The sequence below is a fragment of the Trachurus trachurus genome, assembly GCF_905171665.1.
Source record: "Trachurus trachurus genome assembly, chromosome: 23".
NCBI classification, from domain to species: domain Eukaryota; kingdom Metazoa; phylum Chordata; class Actinopteri; order Carangiformes; family Carangidae; genus Trachurus; species Trachurus trachurus.
This window is the reverse complement of record NC_139912.1, coordinates 1,330,538-1,347,962: the sequence shown is the minus strand read 5'-3', so window position 1 is coordinate 1,347,962 and position 17,425 is coordinate 1,330,538. Positions and strand designations below refer to the sequence as shown.

At 40.9% G+C, this 17,425-nt stretch overlaps 1 protein-coding gene across 1 annotated transcript; it reads left to right on the top strand.

Annotated features, from left to right (window-relative positions):
• Positions 1-595: 595 nt before the first annotated feature.
• tspan12 (tetraspanin 12) lies at positions 596-11,636 on the top strand (the record flags this gene model as incomplete). Its single annotated transcript, XM_083999339.1, has 7 exons — positions 596-730; positions 4,312-4,394; positions 5,910-6,045; positions 7,245-7,310; positions 8,426-8,533; positions 9,799-9,942; positions 11,325-11,636. Exons 1-7 carry the CDS (start codon positions 665-667, stop codon positions 11,634-11,636), a joined length of 915 nt encoding a protein of 304 aa, XP_083855465.1. The 5' UTR covers positions 596-664.
• Positions 11,637-17,425: the final 5,789 nt, after the last annotated feature.

The window sequence follows — 17,425 nt, the reverse complement described above, 5'->3', positions numbered from 1 at the left end:
CCGGCTCCAGCTGCAGCTGCTCTCCGGGATTCAGCGACTTGTTTCCGTGTTGAAGCTCCAGACCGAGACCAGGACCAGGACCAGGACCAGAACCAGAACCAGTCCGGTACCGGAGGAGGGAAGCGCCGGTCTCAGTCCGGTTCTAGACTCGTGATCCGGTTCTCCTGCTGCGACCGTCTGGACCCAGCTGGTCTCCGGTCTCCGGTGCTGGGTCATGTCCGTCCGGAGGGAAGCGAGAAACCACCTGTTGACAGTTTCGGATTCAGATATTTGTTGTATTCATGTAGCTACTTTGCAAGAGAGAAAATATTACAGATTTACAGTTAGGACAGATGCAGATGAACGGGACCCGCAGGGAGGCAAAAACAGCTTATAAATAGATAAATAGAGGACCCGACAATCAAGGCATCTTTATTTCTATAGCGCATTTCATACCAAAGCAACTCAATGTGTTTTACATGAAGACTAAACCATTTGAAAAGAAGAAGCATAAGACAGAATAAAAACAAACCAAACACTAGAAACAGACAACAAGGACTATCCTGGATCTGGACCAGGACCTGAAACCAGACCCCGAGCAGCGTGATGACGTCACGGAGCGGCCGCCGGTACCGGCTGCGGTTCCGGTGATAGTCGGTGGGTCCGGGTTCGAGTCCGGGTCCGGATGGCGCGAGAGGACGCGGTTCGGTGTCTGAGGTGTCTGCTGTTCGCGCTCAACCTGCTGTTCTGGGTCAGACACACACACACACACACACACACACTGAGACACACACACACACACACACTCTGAGACACACACACACACTGAGACACACACACACACACACACTCTGAGACACACACACACTGAGACACACACACACACACCTGGAGGTTTTAACTTCTGGTTCAATAGAAACAGGAAGTAGATTTACACTCACAGGTGTCGGTCTATCTATCTATCTATCTATCTATCTATCTATCTATCTATCTATCTATCTATCGTTCTATCTATCGTTCTATCTATCTATCTATCTATCTATCTATCTATCGTTCTATCGTTCTATCTATCTATCGTTCTATCTATCTATCTATCTATCTATCTATCTATCTATCTATCTATCTATCTATCTATCGTTCTATCTATCTATCTATCTATCTATCGTTCTATCTATCGTTCTATCTATCGTTCTATCTATCTATCTATCTATCTATCTATCGTTCTATCGTTCTATCTATCTATCGTTCTATCTATCTATCTATCTATCTATCTATCTATCTATCTATCGTTCTATCTATCTATCTATCGTTCTATCTATCTATCGTTCTATCTATCTATCTATCTATCTATCTATCGTTCTATCTATCGTTCTATCTATCTATCTATCTATCTATCGTTCTATCGTTCTATCTATCTATCGTTCTATCTATCTATCTATCTATCTATCTATCTATCTATCGTTCTATCTATCTATCTATCGTTCTATCTATCTATCGTTCTATCTATCTATCGTTCTATCTATCTATCTATCTATCTATCTATCTATCTATCTATCTATCGTTCTATCGTTCTATCTATCTATCGTTCTATCTATCTATCTATCTATCTATCGTTCTATCTATCTATCTATCTATCTATCTATCGTTCTATCTATCTATCGTTCTATCTATCTATCGTTCTATCTATCTATCGTTCTATCTATCTTTCTATCGTTCTATCTATCTATCTATCGTTCTATCTATCTATCTATCTATCTATCTATCTATCTATCTATCTATCTATCCATCCATCGTTCTATCTATCTATCTATCTATCTATCTATCTATCTATCTATCTATCTATCTATCTATCTATCTATCTATCTATCTATCCATCCATCGTTCTATCTATCTATCTATCTATCTATCTATCTATCTATCTATCTATCTATCTATCTATCTATCTATCTATCTATCTATCACACACACACACACACACACACACACACACACAGAGCAAACATCTGCTCCAGCTGTGGTCACGTGACTCAGACTGAACTTATTCCATCTAGTGACGTCACGATTGTAGATTTTCTTTTTCTAGATTATTGTCAGAGAAACACGGTGTTACGATCTCCATGATTATTATTATACATTCATTCATTTCACAACACTGTGTGTGTGTAAAATCTAAATAATTGCAATGCTAAAACATTACAGTTTTTCTCAATCACTTTGGTGCTTTTCTCAGATCAGAATGAAAGTTCTCATAACTATTAGTTCATGTAGTCATTTGTCCACATCATAGTAGCAGTTTCTCCTTCCTCTGAACAAAGTGCAAATGCTTTTGGACATGTATCAGTTGCTCTCATACAATTCTCTGCTGTTTTACAACATTATCATTTGTTTATGTCATGTCAGTCAAAATGAACTATACTTTTGAACGCTGAATAGTCTTTCCCTATAAAACTAATAGTCCTCATTTCATTGCCTGAGTCATTACATACAAAATTCTTTAACTAGTTTTCAAAATCTGTCAAACTCATTTTAAATGTTGGGAGAAGCACTGTAACATTTAGAGTAAGGAACAACAGGTATGTGTGGTATTGGACAGTAACTGCTGTCATTGTGTCAGGCATTAGGCTACTGTAAGATACAGTGGGACATTTACATTTAGACTCACAGCTTCACTAGAGAACAGATTTATGTAAAGTTGTACCCAAAGAGTGTTTCTTATGTTTGTTGTAGATGACTGGAGTGTATTTGTCCTTTGCACAATGCTGTGAACAAATCAGAATTGCAAAGAGCAAATGCAGTAGAAATGTGAAACATACGTATTCAGTATCACAGGGTATCCGTGGGGTCTTGAAAAGTATTAAAAGGTGATAAATCAATTTGGGGAAAATTAAGACCCTTAAAAAGTATTAAAAAGTCTTTTCACGACTTTATAAAGTCTTAAATGTTGAAGGTATTTTTTCTGAATTAGCTGTCCAAGAGTTTGAGTTGTAAAAAACATTGTGGAAGTGTGTGAATTTATTTGTTTTATTAAAAAACAAAGATGAACCGGTTCATGAAAAAGAAAAGTGAGTGTTGAGCAATATTTTTTTTGATAAACTTTGCCTTTGATTTATTATCCTAGCCTTTTTTGAATTCTGTTGTATCATAGTGGTCTATAGACTTTATCACAAAAACTAAAACTGTTCAGTTAATGTAAATGGTTACAGCTTGAAGTGGCGGTGAGGTATTACAGTAAAAAATGTTGAGAAGGTCTTGAAAAAGTCTTAAAAAGGTTTTAAAATTAACTTCAAGATTCCTGTATAAACCCTGTATCAGTTACTAGTTGTATAACTTTATTGTAGTTTCCACATGGCTGTAGTAGTGTATAGAGCTGTCTGGAGCATTTTCAGGTAGTAGCATCACTTTGTGCATTGGAAAACACTTAGAGAATAAAGTGTCCTAATGAAAACATGACGAAGCCATGTGATCTTGTTCATAAACGATGGTGTCAGGACTTCTCATGTTGACGACACTGACAGTTTCATTGACATGAGGACTTTAGTTGCTTTTGAGGGATGGACAATCCATTTTGAGCAAGTGACGCGCTTTTGCAGGTCATCCACTAGGTTTTACAGTTTGTGATAATTGTTCTGAGAAATGCACTAACTGTTGTGCAAATGTTCAGAGTGATGTGAGAAAAGCACCAAAGCGACTGAGAAAAACTGTAATAAAGGACCAATTATCTTCCCCAGGGGAAGTGTTTGAATTATTATAAGTCATAATAATATAGATGACAATCTATACCAATTGTTTAAGTTTGTTCTAATCGTTTTTTGTCTGTTTTATTCATTTACAAATGACATGCAAACTTTTAAATTCCTAAAGAGTCAATGTTACGTTAGATTAATGGACCAGTAGTATCTGTGCATTCACCTTCACTTTGGAGCCACATACATACATAACACATAAGCTTTTTTGGAAAGTGACGGTATTTCGGAATCGTGGCGTTTTAACATATCTATAACTATATCTATATCTATATCTATGTTCACTGTAACAGCACTGAACCTGAGTGTGTGTGTATGTGTGTGTGTGTGTGTGTGTGCGCGAGACGTTTACAGAGTGAAAGTCGGCGGATGTTTCACATTCCAAGATGTTATTTGCAGCCGCAGAAACTGATACATGTGTGTTTATTTCTGTGTATTTATTTCTGTGTGTGTTTGTGTGTGTGTGTGTGTGTGTGTGTGTGTGTGTGTGTGTGTGTGTGTGTGTGTGTGTGTGTGTGTGTGTGTGTGTGTGTGTGTGTGTGTGTGTGTGTGTGTGTGTGTGTGTGTGTGTGTGTGTGTGTGTGTCCAGCTGATGTCAGCATGTGTCCTAGGAGTGGCCGCCTGGATCAGAGACTCCCTGAACACCGTGCTGACCCTGACAGCCCACACCAGGTCAGTACAGGAACTATAGGGCTGCAAAAAGAAATGGGAATTAACGGGAATAAATCTGAAATTTACAAAATTGAAGGTTGGTTCTTAAAGGGACATTTCAACATTTTGTCAGATTGGCCCATCACCATAATCCCTATAGTCATAGCAGTAGGTTTGTTACCTTTAATTGTCGGTGCAAGCTGCTTTTAGAACGGCGGAGCAGAACCGTGAGCTGCTCAGAGCTACGCTACGGAGGCTCATTATGGGATTTCTTGGTTTCCTTCATCAAACTCATCAAATACACAATCCAACAACTCCACAACGCTCTGGTGGACAAGTTGTGAGCTGCACATTCACCACGCTATGAGATAATAACACAACGTTACCACACAGAGTTGTTTTAGAGGGAAATACAGAGACTGTTGATGAAAAACTGTCCCTGAAGGCAACGTGCATCAGTGGTTTTACATGAATTTCCCTCTAAAACAACTCTGTGTGGTAACGTTGCCTAAATGAAGGAGTATCTCTGCAGATAATGTGATATTTAGAGGCTCGATCGTATTTTATGATAGAAATAAGGTCCAGATTGTAAAAAAAAAAAAAAACGGTAATTATCCTTTAATTGTTCATACAAGAATTAAAACTTGATAAAGTTCTACTCACAAATAAATCTGTTGGAATGTCATGTTTTTTAATTGTATTATTTTGCATGGATGCAGGGCCGTTGTATAGGGGAGAAAGGTGATGATAACTCTAGGGGCCCAGCGCCCAGTGGGGCCCATAAAAACCCCAGTAGTCTAATCTTTGTATGACTGATTTATTCTGCGTAAGACCCTGACTAATACTCATAGTACACTGTAAAAACTCTACATCTTTACAAGAATATTTGTCTTATTTCTTGTCAAAATGTCTCATTTCTAGTCAAAACTAATCTCTTTCCACTTAAAATAAGACTCATTACCTAAAAATTAACTTGTTTTTAGATCATTTTCACTTAAATTCACAATAAATAGAAAAATCTGCCAGTGAAAGTAAGTTTTTTGTGTTTGTAATAAGGAAGAAAAACTTGCTCTACTATCAGATTTTTTCTACTTATTCCAAGTGAAAATCTGCTTGAAAGAAATAAAAAGTGTCTAAAAACAAACTACTTTTAATATGATGAGTCTTATTTTAAGTAGAATGAGATTTGTTTTGACTAGAAATGACATTTTGACTAGAAATAAGACAAATATTCTTGCTAAGATTCTTGAGTTTTTGCAGTGTAATGCTGCATTAGCATCAAAACAAAGAAGGCTAAATAAAAAATGATAATACATACGTAGTCTAAGAAAAGAAAAGGAAAAGTTAGGGGGAGGGGCCCACTTTAGTATTCTTTAAGGGGGCCCAGAATTCCTAGCAACGGCCCTGCATGGATTATTGCTTATGACAAAACTAAATATTTACATTTATGTTTGGATATGATACAGTTTACTTGAATTACTCCCAATTCCCATTAATTCCCATAAATTCCCATTAATTCCCATTCATCCCGTGCAGGTTGGAGGAGGCGGCGGTCCTGACCTACTCTCCGGCCGTTCACCCTGTCATCATCTCCGTCTGCTGCTTCCTCTTCATCGTGGCCATGGTGGGATACTGTGGCACGCTGAGGTGTGACCTGCTGCTGCTGTCCTGGGTACACACACACACACACACACACACACACACACTGAGACACACACACAGACAACCACACACACACACACACACACACACACGGAGGCCAGGCAGCTTTATTTATACAGCACATTTCATACCGAGGGGCAGCTCAGTCAGCTTTACTGAAGAACTAAATATTGCACACAAAAAAATGTTTTAACCAAACTAAACTAAACTAAATTAACCAAACCAAACTCAACTTAAACCAAGCAAACCAAACAAAAAATAAACAAAATTAACTAAACTGAACTAAACTTAATTAACTAAACTAAACTGAACTGAACTGAACTGAACTAAACTAAGTTAACTAAACCAAACTAAGCTAAACTAAACTAAACTAAACTGAACTGAACTGAACTAAACTAAGTTAACTAAACCAAACTAAACTAAACTAAACTAAACTAAACTGAACTGAACTGAACTGAACTGAACTAAACTAAGTTAACTAAACCAAACTAAGCTAAACTAAACTAAACTAAACTGAACTGAACTAAACTAAGTTAACTAAACCAAACTAAACTAAACTAAACTAAACTGAACTGAACTAAGTTAACTAAACCAAACTAAACTAAACTAAACTAAACTGAACTGAACTAAACTAAGTTAACTAAACTAAACTAAACTAAACTAAACTAAACTAAACTAAACTGAACTGAACTAAACTAAGTTAACTAAACCAAACTAAACTAAACTAAACTAAACTAAACTAAACTGAACTGAACTGAACTGAACTAAACTAAACTAAACTAAACTAAACTAAGTTAACTAAACCAAACTAAACTAAACTAAACTAAACTAAACTAAACTGAACTGAACTGAACTAAACTAAGTTAACTAAACCAAACTAAACTAAACTAAACCAAACCAAACCAAACCAAATAAAACTAAATTAACAAAACTAAATTAAATAAACTAAACTAAACTAAATAAACTAAACTAAAGTAAACTAAGGGACCAGGTGCCGGTGTCTCCATTGTCCCTCAGAGGAGACGCAGCTGTGATGGATGGAGCCCCGGGGGAACACACACACACACACTGAGACACCTGGGAACTAACCTGTGTGTGTGTGTGTGTGTGTGTGTGTGTGTGTGTGTGTGTGTGTGTGTGTGTGTGTGTGTGTGTGTGTGTGTGTGTGTGTGTGTGTGTGTGTGTGTGTGTGTGTGTGTGTGTGTGCAGTACTTCGGCAGCCTGCTGGTGATCTTCTGTGTGGAGTTGGCTTCAGCCGTCTGGACGTACGACGAGGTCAGACACCAACTATTATTCATTAACGATTCGTTAATATCAATGGACCACTTGCACAACGTAGTGTGACGTACTTGCCCTTTAAGAAGTTACGGTCTGCTCACTTCCGGCGGCCATTTAGATTAGCCTACATGTAACACTTTACACCTAACTCTCTCATTCTACATCCATAGTTATGTTTTTACATGTTGTTAATATTATAGTCGGTTCAGTTTGTATAGTAGTCGAAGCATTTTTATCATTTAATCATTGATAGCATTTTGCCGTTAGCCACCCGGCTTAAACGGAACAAAAAAACAGCGTAATGTTCATGAAGAGGGCAACCAGCTCTACAGAGTTTAGAAGGACTGTTTTCAGCCTCTTTGCTCCTCATGTCTTAGTTCTCCGTGTCTTTCCACTCATTTCCACCTGATGCTAAGCTGTTAGCTTAGCGGCAGGTTAAGCTAACACTACGAACTACTAGTAGCCTAGATCGATGATTAAAAATAATCAAAAATGTTCGGATCACAATATCGGCCTAAACACTGAACAATAACTGAAACTATAACAATATGTACAGAAATAATGAAAATGTTGTAGTAATTTTATTTAGCCTCTAATTTTCATTTAGCCAGTATGCTAAGTTAGCCGGGTGGCTAACGGCAAAATGCGATCAATGATTAAATGATAAAAAATGCTTCGACTACTGTATATAAAAATACAAACTGAACTGACTATAGTAGCTACTATATTAACAACATGTACAAACATAAATGGATGTAGAATGAGAGAGTTATATTAGCTGTAAAGTGTTAGGCTACATGTAGCTAATCTAAATACAGCAGCGCTATGAAGTGAGCGGACCGTAACTTCTTAAAGCGTTAGTAGTATGTCACACTACATTGTGCAGGTGGTCCATTGATATTCTCAATGGTGCAAGTTTTTTTGTTTTACGTTTCCATGGTTACCCCTGATGAGTGATGTCACAGGGTGTGTTTGTGTTGTGACCTTTTATCTGACCGGCCTGTTATCAGCAGAGCACAAACACCTGCTTTAAACTGTGTGTGTGTCTCCCTCTGTGTGTGTGTGTGTGTGTGTGTGTGTGTTATATGTGTGTGTAATGTGTGTGTGTGCAGCCCTCGGTGCAGCGCTCCGACATGATCAGCCTGAAGTCTCGGATGCCGAACTACGGCCTGCAGCGCTACCAGTGGCTCACACACACATGGAACAGCTTCCAGACCGAGGTAACACACACACACACACACACACACACACACACACATTACACACATTACACATTACACATTACAGTACACATTACACACACACACACACACGCTGACCTGTGTGAGGGGGGAACTGAACCTAAAACATCTGTATGCACGCACAACTTTAAAAACCTTCTGCATTTCAATATGTGGAGTGAGACTGTGGAACATTTTGCCATACTTGTCATTTATTTTATTTATTTTGACACAAGAAGTTATGGTCTGTTAACATTTCCATATTTCGCACATTCTGTGACATAAACTATAAACTGTCTTGTCTGTAACAACATCTCTGTCCTGGGTGATGATCCCTCCTCTGTTGCTCACCCTGAGCTTTCTCCTGGTTTTCCCTGTTAAAAGGGTTTTCCATGGAGTTTTTCCTCAGTGGATGTGAGGGTCTAAGGACAGAGGATGTTGTTATGATGCAGGGTATATACAGGAATCTTGAAGTTAATTTTAAAACCTTTTTAAGACTTTTTCAAGACCTTCTCAATATTTTTCAACACCTCACCGCCACTTCAAGTTGTAACTATTTATACCAGTGACACTTTTAACGTAACAGTTTTAGTTTGTGATAAAGACTATAGACCACTATGATACAACAGAATTCAAAATAGGCTGGGTAGAGTTTATGAAAAAAAAAAAAAAAACATTGCTCAACTCTCAAAAAACAAAAAAAAACAATCTTCTTTTCTATTTTATGTACCGGTTCATCTTTGTTTTTTAATAAAATGAATAAATTCACACACTTTCACAATGTTTTTTAGGACTCAAACTCTTGGACAGTTAATTCAGAAAAAAATACCTTCAAAATTTAAGACTTTATAAAGTCGGAAAATACTTTTTAATACTTTTTAAGGGTCTTAATTTTCCCAAAATTGATTTATCACCTTTTAATACTTTTCAAGACCCCGCGGATACCCTGTGATTGGATGTAAAGCCCTTTGAGACAAACTGGTGGTAAAAACGGGCTCTACAAATAAAATTGCCTTGCCTTGTTGTTGGTGATTGTTTGTTTTGTTGAGAGTATTAAAAAAACAAAACAAAACAAAAACAGGATATACAGGAAGTTAGATAACCTATAGGAGTTAATAAGCTGAAGCTTCTTCCTGCTCCTTTTCAAACATACAAGGTTTTTATCCACTAGAGCTTCAAGTGTGATATGTTATTCACATGTTTGAAATAAAGTATTCATTCATTCATTCATTCATTCATTCATTCATGTGTTGCCGTGGCGACAGTTCCAGTGCTGCGGAGTGATTTACTTCACTGATTGGCTGGAGATGACGGAGATGGAGTGGCCTCCCGACTCGTGCTGCTCCGACCCGTATCCAGGCTGCGGTCGCCACGCCAACCAGCACGACCTCAGCGCCCTGCACCAGGAGGTGAGATCAAGGATCCTACATTAAAGGGATAGTTCCCCCAAAATTGAAATTTCATTATCATTATCTCCTCCCCCTCATGTGGACTAAGGGCTGGGAGAAGTTTCAGAGTCCTCCGTGGCTTCTCTGAGTTACAGGGGGTCTCGGCGTAGCAGTGCATGTCCATATAACGGTTGCTAATGGATACCAACTGTCTTCGTAACAAAAAGACACACCAAACAACATCCAAATACCTCCATGCTGCTCGTATGTAATGTCCCTCTTGTATTGAAGCCCCGACATGAGAAATTGTCAATCGATCATAGCGATACTAGGAAATTGTACATTGGGTTTAAGTATGGAAAACTGTATATGGATGTGTATTTTTACTTTTTAAATGTTTTTATTATTTTTTAGCACTTTTAAAGGAGCATTATCGCAAATCCAAATTCTAAATTCAGCCACTAGATGGAGCCAGGCGGAGTATATCACAAAGACAGAGACAAATGGCGCTATTTGCGTGTTTCCACTAGCACACAGTACCTGCAACCAGGTACTTTTGTTATCACCTCAGCCCTGGTTCCAAGCGAGCCGAAGCGTTACTAAAACGTGACGTCAGCCGACTGCCTTCCACTGATTGGCCGATGAGTGTCGTCACTGGAAGCGACGACCGACAACAGAAATGTTCCTGCTGTAGCCTGTTATTACGTGACTTTATTAAGTTTTAATATTTTTTCATGCGAGAAAGTTACTGTTTAGAACCCAATGAGCGGTTAGTTTATCCAAACGACGGCTGTTTAGAAGTTTGCCCCGATGTTTTTCGGAGAAGTGAAGCTCCAGGTCCGAGCAGCGACCGGTTCATCACAGAGGCAGCAGCCCGGCTCCTGACGTGCTCCGCCGGCCAGCCTACGGTTGCACTGCCTTGTGGTCTGTACGCACAGAAAACACCACATTTACATCAATAAATAAATGTTTTACAATGAACCAGGTCGATCTCAGAGCTGGCAAGACTCTCCGGTAAGGCATATTGAACGGTTAAATGCTGTTAACGGGACGAGAGCAGTCAAAACGGCGGTTTAAAGCTAGCTACAGCGAGGGTAGGTTCACTTCCTGTTTTCAAAGTAAAAGCACAAATTCTATCGTAATGGCTTTCCTTATGATAAAAGGCAACGGGTATTTTATTTTGTGAAAATAACCGGAAGTGCGTTGCTCACTACGGCTAGCTTTAGTAACGCCGACTTCGTTGAAACAAAATTGTAAACAGCTGGTATTTAGTCAGATTTTCAACACGTTGGGGATCTAAACCACTACTTTCTCGCCTGAAAATGTTTCAAATGTTGCTAAAGTTATATATTTACAGAGTTCCTCCTCCTCCTCCTCCTCCTCCTCCTCCTCCTCCTCCTCAGGGCTGCGGTCCAAAGATCTACGGTTTCATCCGTGGGACGAAGCAGCTGCAGGTGTTACGTTTCCTGGGCGTGTCGCTGGGCGTGGCTCAGATCGTTGCCATGGCGCTGACGCTCACGCTGCTCTGGGCGCTGTACTACGGCCGCCAGGCTCCAGAGGCCGACGCCCACATCGCCACATCGCCACCCGACGACCCCGCCCCCCCCATCGCTGCTGCTGCTGCTGCTGCTGAGGCGTCAGGCTGCAGCCGCTTAGCTCCGCCCCCCGTCGCCAAATCTCATGAGCTTCAGTTTGAGATGGAGCGACTGTCGTGACGAAGACGAAGACGAAGACACGTCAGCAGGTTCACGTCTGTAACGCCACATTATGTAACGATGTCATAAACATTCACCTCATGATGTAATAACATAGCCTGTAGTCAGAACGGCCGTAGCACCGTGACGTCACCCATTGGTTTGGGGGAGTCTGTTTTGTGCCGCTACTACGGGGGTTAGAACCGCGCCATGTTGGATTCTACTTCCATATTTGGAGCGGTGAAGAACCCGCCCACTGGCCTCGAAGCAGCGGTCCCCGGACCTGTCACTCAACGGTCCTGCGCCCTAATTGGCCAGAGTTTAAACCTAATAACAGTAAAACAGTAGAGTTAAAAAAAAATTCACCCCCCTCAGAGTGTGTGCGGGGGTAGAAACTATCGGTTGAGACCAAAACAATAAGATGTACCAGGCTGTAAATATGTTTTTTTAAGCTGTAAAGTGGGTGATTTTAACATGGGGGTCTATGGAGAATGCTGCTTTCTGACACCAGCCCCCAGAGGAAGAAGAGGGGATTGCAGTTTGTTGAACGAGGAAGTGACTTCACTTCTCAGACCCACAACTGCCCCCTTGTGTAATAACCACACATTCTGTAATAACATCAACTTTTCTAATGAGTTGTTACATAATGAACCAAGTTGTTACATTTTCCTCGTTTAATAAAATGCAACATCTGCATTTGGTAACAATTTATGTAATTTGTGTAACAACTTATTGAAAAATGCAGCAAAGTTTATGACACGTTCTGTCCCACAAAGGCAAAGTGCAGTATCTGTAAAAATGCCAAACTGAGAAAAACAGCTTTTTGTGTTTTTCATTGTCAGGTTTAAGCATCAAATGATGAATAACTACCAAGTCTATAACTGATTAGATAAAGGTGGACTGAATTAAGTATTAAGTATTTTGTAGTTCGTCTTTCTGACCAATTTTGACAGTTTTATGGCAGATACTGCACTTTGCCTTGGTTTTACTCCAATGGAGTCATAGAGTAAATTATGGGATGTGGGGAGTACAGTACTCTTTGCAGATACTGCACTTTGCCTTGGTTTCACAGCGCTTTTTTGGATGGACAGCAAAATAAAAAGCCCAATAACTCTGGAAATTTTAGCTGCTACCAGATTTAAGAGAATATGCCACACTTTTCAACTTCAACTTCAAACAACTTTATTAATCCCACCAGGGGCAATTGATTTCAGCAGCTTGCACAGTCCAAAAAAACGACAACAAAAAAAACACAGTACACACAATAAATACATATAAAAGATAAGGTAAATAAATAGAATAGGATGCCAAGGGTACAGTGTAGTCAAAGATCAGTTGAATGAGTGAATAAATACATACGTTGCACATGTTTGACCAATAAAATGTGCATGGTAAGAGGAATTTTGATTGGCACTTGGGCAGCGTTGCTTCATAATGTTATTACAGAATGCGTCGTTATTACATCATGAGGTGAAAAGTTATTACAGTACGCACACACACACACACACACACACACACACACACACCTGCTCAGGTTAATGAACAGACGTGAACCTGCTGAATCGGCTTTTGGGAGCGTTTGATCTGTTCACCTGGACAAACTGACTCTGGATTAGCTGGTGTTTGACAGCTGTGACCCGGGGGGGGGGGGGGGGGGGGGGGGGGGGGCAGGAAACACTGAAGGAAACAACCACTGAGACTCTGAGAGTCAAACAAACAAACAAACTGTTGTTGTTGTTGTTCCACTGGAAGATGAATGTTTAATGAGCTAAAAACATTAAAACAAACAAACTGACCTGAGGACGTTTGATTCACTCACCTGCACCGAAGCCGGGCGGAGCCAGCTGACCCCGAGGGAATCCATCAAGTTACTAGTTACTTTAAAGGGATAGTTCAACATTTGGTCAAACTGGCCCATAGCCATAATCCCTATAGTCATAGCAGTAGGTTCGTTACCTTTAATTGTCGGTGCAAGCTGTTTTTAGAACGGCGGAGCAGAGCCGTGAGCTGCTCAGAGCTACGCTACGGAGGCTCATTATGGGATTTCTTTGGTTTCCCTCATCAAACTCATCAAATGCACAATCCAACAACTCCACAACGCTCTGGTGGACAAGTTGTGACCTGCACATTCACCACGCTATGAGACTGTAATAACAGAACATTACACTGCAAAAACTCAAAATCTTTCCAAGAATATTTGTCTTATTTCTTGTAAAAATGTCTAATTTCTAGTCAAAACTAAACTCTTTCAGATTCATCACCTAAAAATTAACTTGTTTTCAGATCATTTTCACTTGTTTCAAACTACTTTTCACTTGAAATAAGTAGAAAAATCTGATTTTTCTACAAAAATTAGTTTGAAACAAATGAAAATTGTCTAAAAACAAGCTGCTTTTTAATGTGATGAGTCTTATTTTAAGTAGAATGAGATTTGTTTTGACTAGAAATAAGACAAATATTCTTGGTAAGATTTTGAGTTTTTGCAGTGTAGGGACAAGAGTTGTTTTAGAGGGAAATTCATGCAAAACCACTGATGCACGTTGCCTTCAGGGACAGTTTTTCATCAACAGTCTCTGTATTTCCCTCTAAAACAACTCTGTGTGGTAACGTTGTGTTATTATCTCATAGCGTGGTGAATGTGCAGCTCACAACTTGTCCACCAGAGCGTTGTGGAGTTGTTGGATTGTGTATTTGATGAGTTTGATGAGGGAAACCAAGAGATAAGTTACAGTAAGGAGCCTATACTCCACATCTGTTCCTAATAAAGTGAACACTCAGCAGATCAGAGCTTCATATTCATGTTGGAGTTTCCTAATCCAGCAGCGCACAAACACACACACACACACACACACACACACACACACACACACACACACACACACTCTCTCTGTCAGCTGTTCAGTGTGTATTAATAGTTCAGTCTCAGCTGCTGCAGCGTCTCGTCTTACACAGCAGCTCCACAGGAAGTGACATCACAACCTCTGCTGCTCTCTTTGTGTGTGTGTGTGTGTGTTTGTGTATATGTGTTAGGCTACTGTAGCTGTTTCCACGACGACCACACACACACACACACACACAGGTTTACAGTAGCAGTGTTTTATTGTATTTACTCATTTACACAGCACGGAAATCAGGAAGCTCAGTAATCAATAATCAATGATCGATCAGACCCGTTGTCCAGCTGCAACGCAACGCATGCATCAACACAACGAGCACGACACACACACACACACACACTGGTCAGCATCAGCCACAGTAACTAATTAATCAATAATTAATCAATAATTCATTAATCATTGTGTCCTTCTGTACAACCAAACATCTTCATCCTCAAAAATAAGTTTCAGGCGTCGCTACAAAACAACGAGATTAAAAACAAAGTCATTTGCATAATTATGTGGCTTTAAAGTAGAGAGGGGGCGGGGCCAGTAGGGAGGGGGCGGGGCCAGTAGAGAGTGGGAGGGGCCAGTAGAGAGGGGGAGGGGCCAGTAGAGAGTGGGAGGGGCCAGAGGTCAGAGGTCAATATGTACAAACGTTATAAAACTGTTCATTAGATCGTTAAGTCTTTATCCAGCTGTGACGAAGAAACAGACCAGTTCAGATCTTTAAAGAAGAGGAGGAGGAGGAGGAGGAAGAGGGAGGAGGAAGAGGAGGGAAGGAAGAGGAGGACGAGGGAAGGACAGGAGGAAGAGGGAAGGAGAGGAGGAGGAAGAGGATGAGAAGGGGGGAGGAGGAAGAGGAGGAGGGAAGGACAGGAGGAGGAGGGAGAGGAGGAGAAGGAGGGAGGAGGAAGATGAGGGAGAGGAAGGAGGAAGAGGGAGGAGAAGGAGGAGGAAGAGGAGGAGGGAAGGACAGGACGAGGAGGGAGAGGAGGAGGATGGAGAGAAGGAGGAAGAGGAGGAGAAGGAGGGAGGAGGAAGATGAGGGAGAGGAGGAAAAGGGAGGAGGAAGATGAGGGAGAGGAGCAAGAGGAGGAAGATGAGGGAGAGGAGGAGGGAAGGAGAGGAGGAAGAGGAGGAGGAAGAGGGGAAGGAGGGAGGAGGAAGATGAGAGGAGAAGGAAGAGGAGGAGGAAGAGGGAGGAGGGAGAGGAGAAGGAGGAAGAGGAGGGAAGGACAGGAGGAAGAGGGAGGAGGAGGAAGAGGGGGGAGAGGAGGAAGATGGGGAGAAGGAGGGAGGAGGAAGAGGAGGGAAGGAGAGGAGGAGGAGGAAGAGGAGGGAAGGAGAAGGGGGAGGAGGAAGAGGAGGAGCAAAGGAGTGGGAAGAGGGAGGAGGGAGAGGAGAAGGAGGAAGAGGAGGGAAGGACAGGAGGAAGAGGGAGGAGGAGGAAGAGGGGGGAGAGGAGGAGGAGGGAGAGGAGGAGGAAGAGGAGGAAACAGTGTCTGTATGAAAACAGTTCCTTGTGAGTTCGTTACAGTTGAATCTTCAGCGTCGTCTCACCTCAAACTCACCTGAGTGACATCATCATCATCATCATCATCAAAGATAAAAACAGGAAACAGAAACTCAGTCACTTAGCATTAGCTTAGCATAAAGACTGACAGCAGCTTCAGGTTTCAGTCACATGATAATACACTGTGACGCTAACGTTAGGCTAACGTTTTACTACAGTTGGTTAATTTACAGTTTAATTTAATTAATTAAAAAAAAAAAGTCAGTTAACATGAGCTAACCTTAGCTAACATGCTAACTTTGTAGCTACATTCCCAGACTGACGGTAAAAGATCCTGATATTAGCGGAGGAACTCTGATTATGCTAATGTTAGCCAAAGTTAGCTGACCCGTAGCAGCTGTCATACTGCTAATATATTATTATTATTAACATATTACTGTGATACAGCTGTTGGATTTTGTGACTGATTATGCTAACGCTTCTTACGATCAGTCCTCGTCTGTTGATGCTACATGTGCTGGAAAACCACGACTTCACTCCGCTCTCCATCAAATACGAGTTTAAATTAGATTAATTTAGCTAATTAGCTTAACTGATTCACTAGCTGAAACAGAAGGAGAAGCTATGCTAACATGTAGCTGCTAGCTGGCTAACATGTAGCTGCTGCTAACCGTGCTAACTGTGCGGGGACATGCTATGAAACTATGTTCACTATCATTACACATATTTAAAATAATAATAATAATATCAGGCAACAAGTTCATTAAATAAACGAGCAGCAACACGACGAAGTTCAACACAAACAGCTTCGGTACAAAGAGTTTTATCACAAAGTGACATCAGGTGAGTTCAGGTGTCTGTACAGCAGAGGAAGCTCAGGTAGAAAACTTATATTTACACATTATTTAGGACCCTGAACGCAGCACGAGCCACACACACATTCATCAGATCAGCATGCAGAGAAAACACACACACACACACACACACACACTGGACATGCTGAAGGTTTCCTGGTCCCTGAACGTCTCGTCACCGTGTTGAGCTATAGGCTAACAGTGTGGTTGTGCTAAGCTAGGCTAAAGGTGCTAACACGGCGACCGAGACTCAGGACGAACTTCAGCTCCGTCTGCGTCACAGCAGAGTAAAAACCTGGTGGAAGGAAACACGGAGACTTCCTCAGGTGAGTTAGCTTAGCATAGCTTAGCTTAGCCTAGCATAGCTTAGCTTAGCCTAGCCTAGCCTAGCATAGCTTAGCTTAGCTTCATGTTTCAGCTCTGACATCACATGATGCAGCTGTGTCGCCGCCGTTTGAGTCCGTGGTGGTGATGGCTGTCGATCTCCTGCTGAGTGGGAGTTGTGTGTCTGTGTGTTAGTGTGTCTGTCTGTGTGTGTGTGTGTTAGAGTGTGTGTTTGTGCGT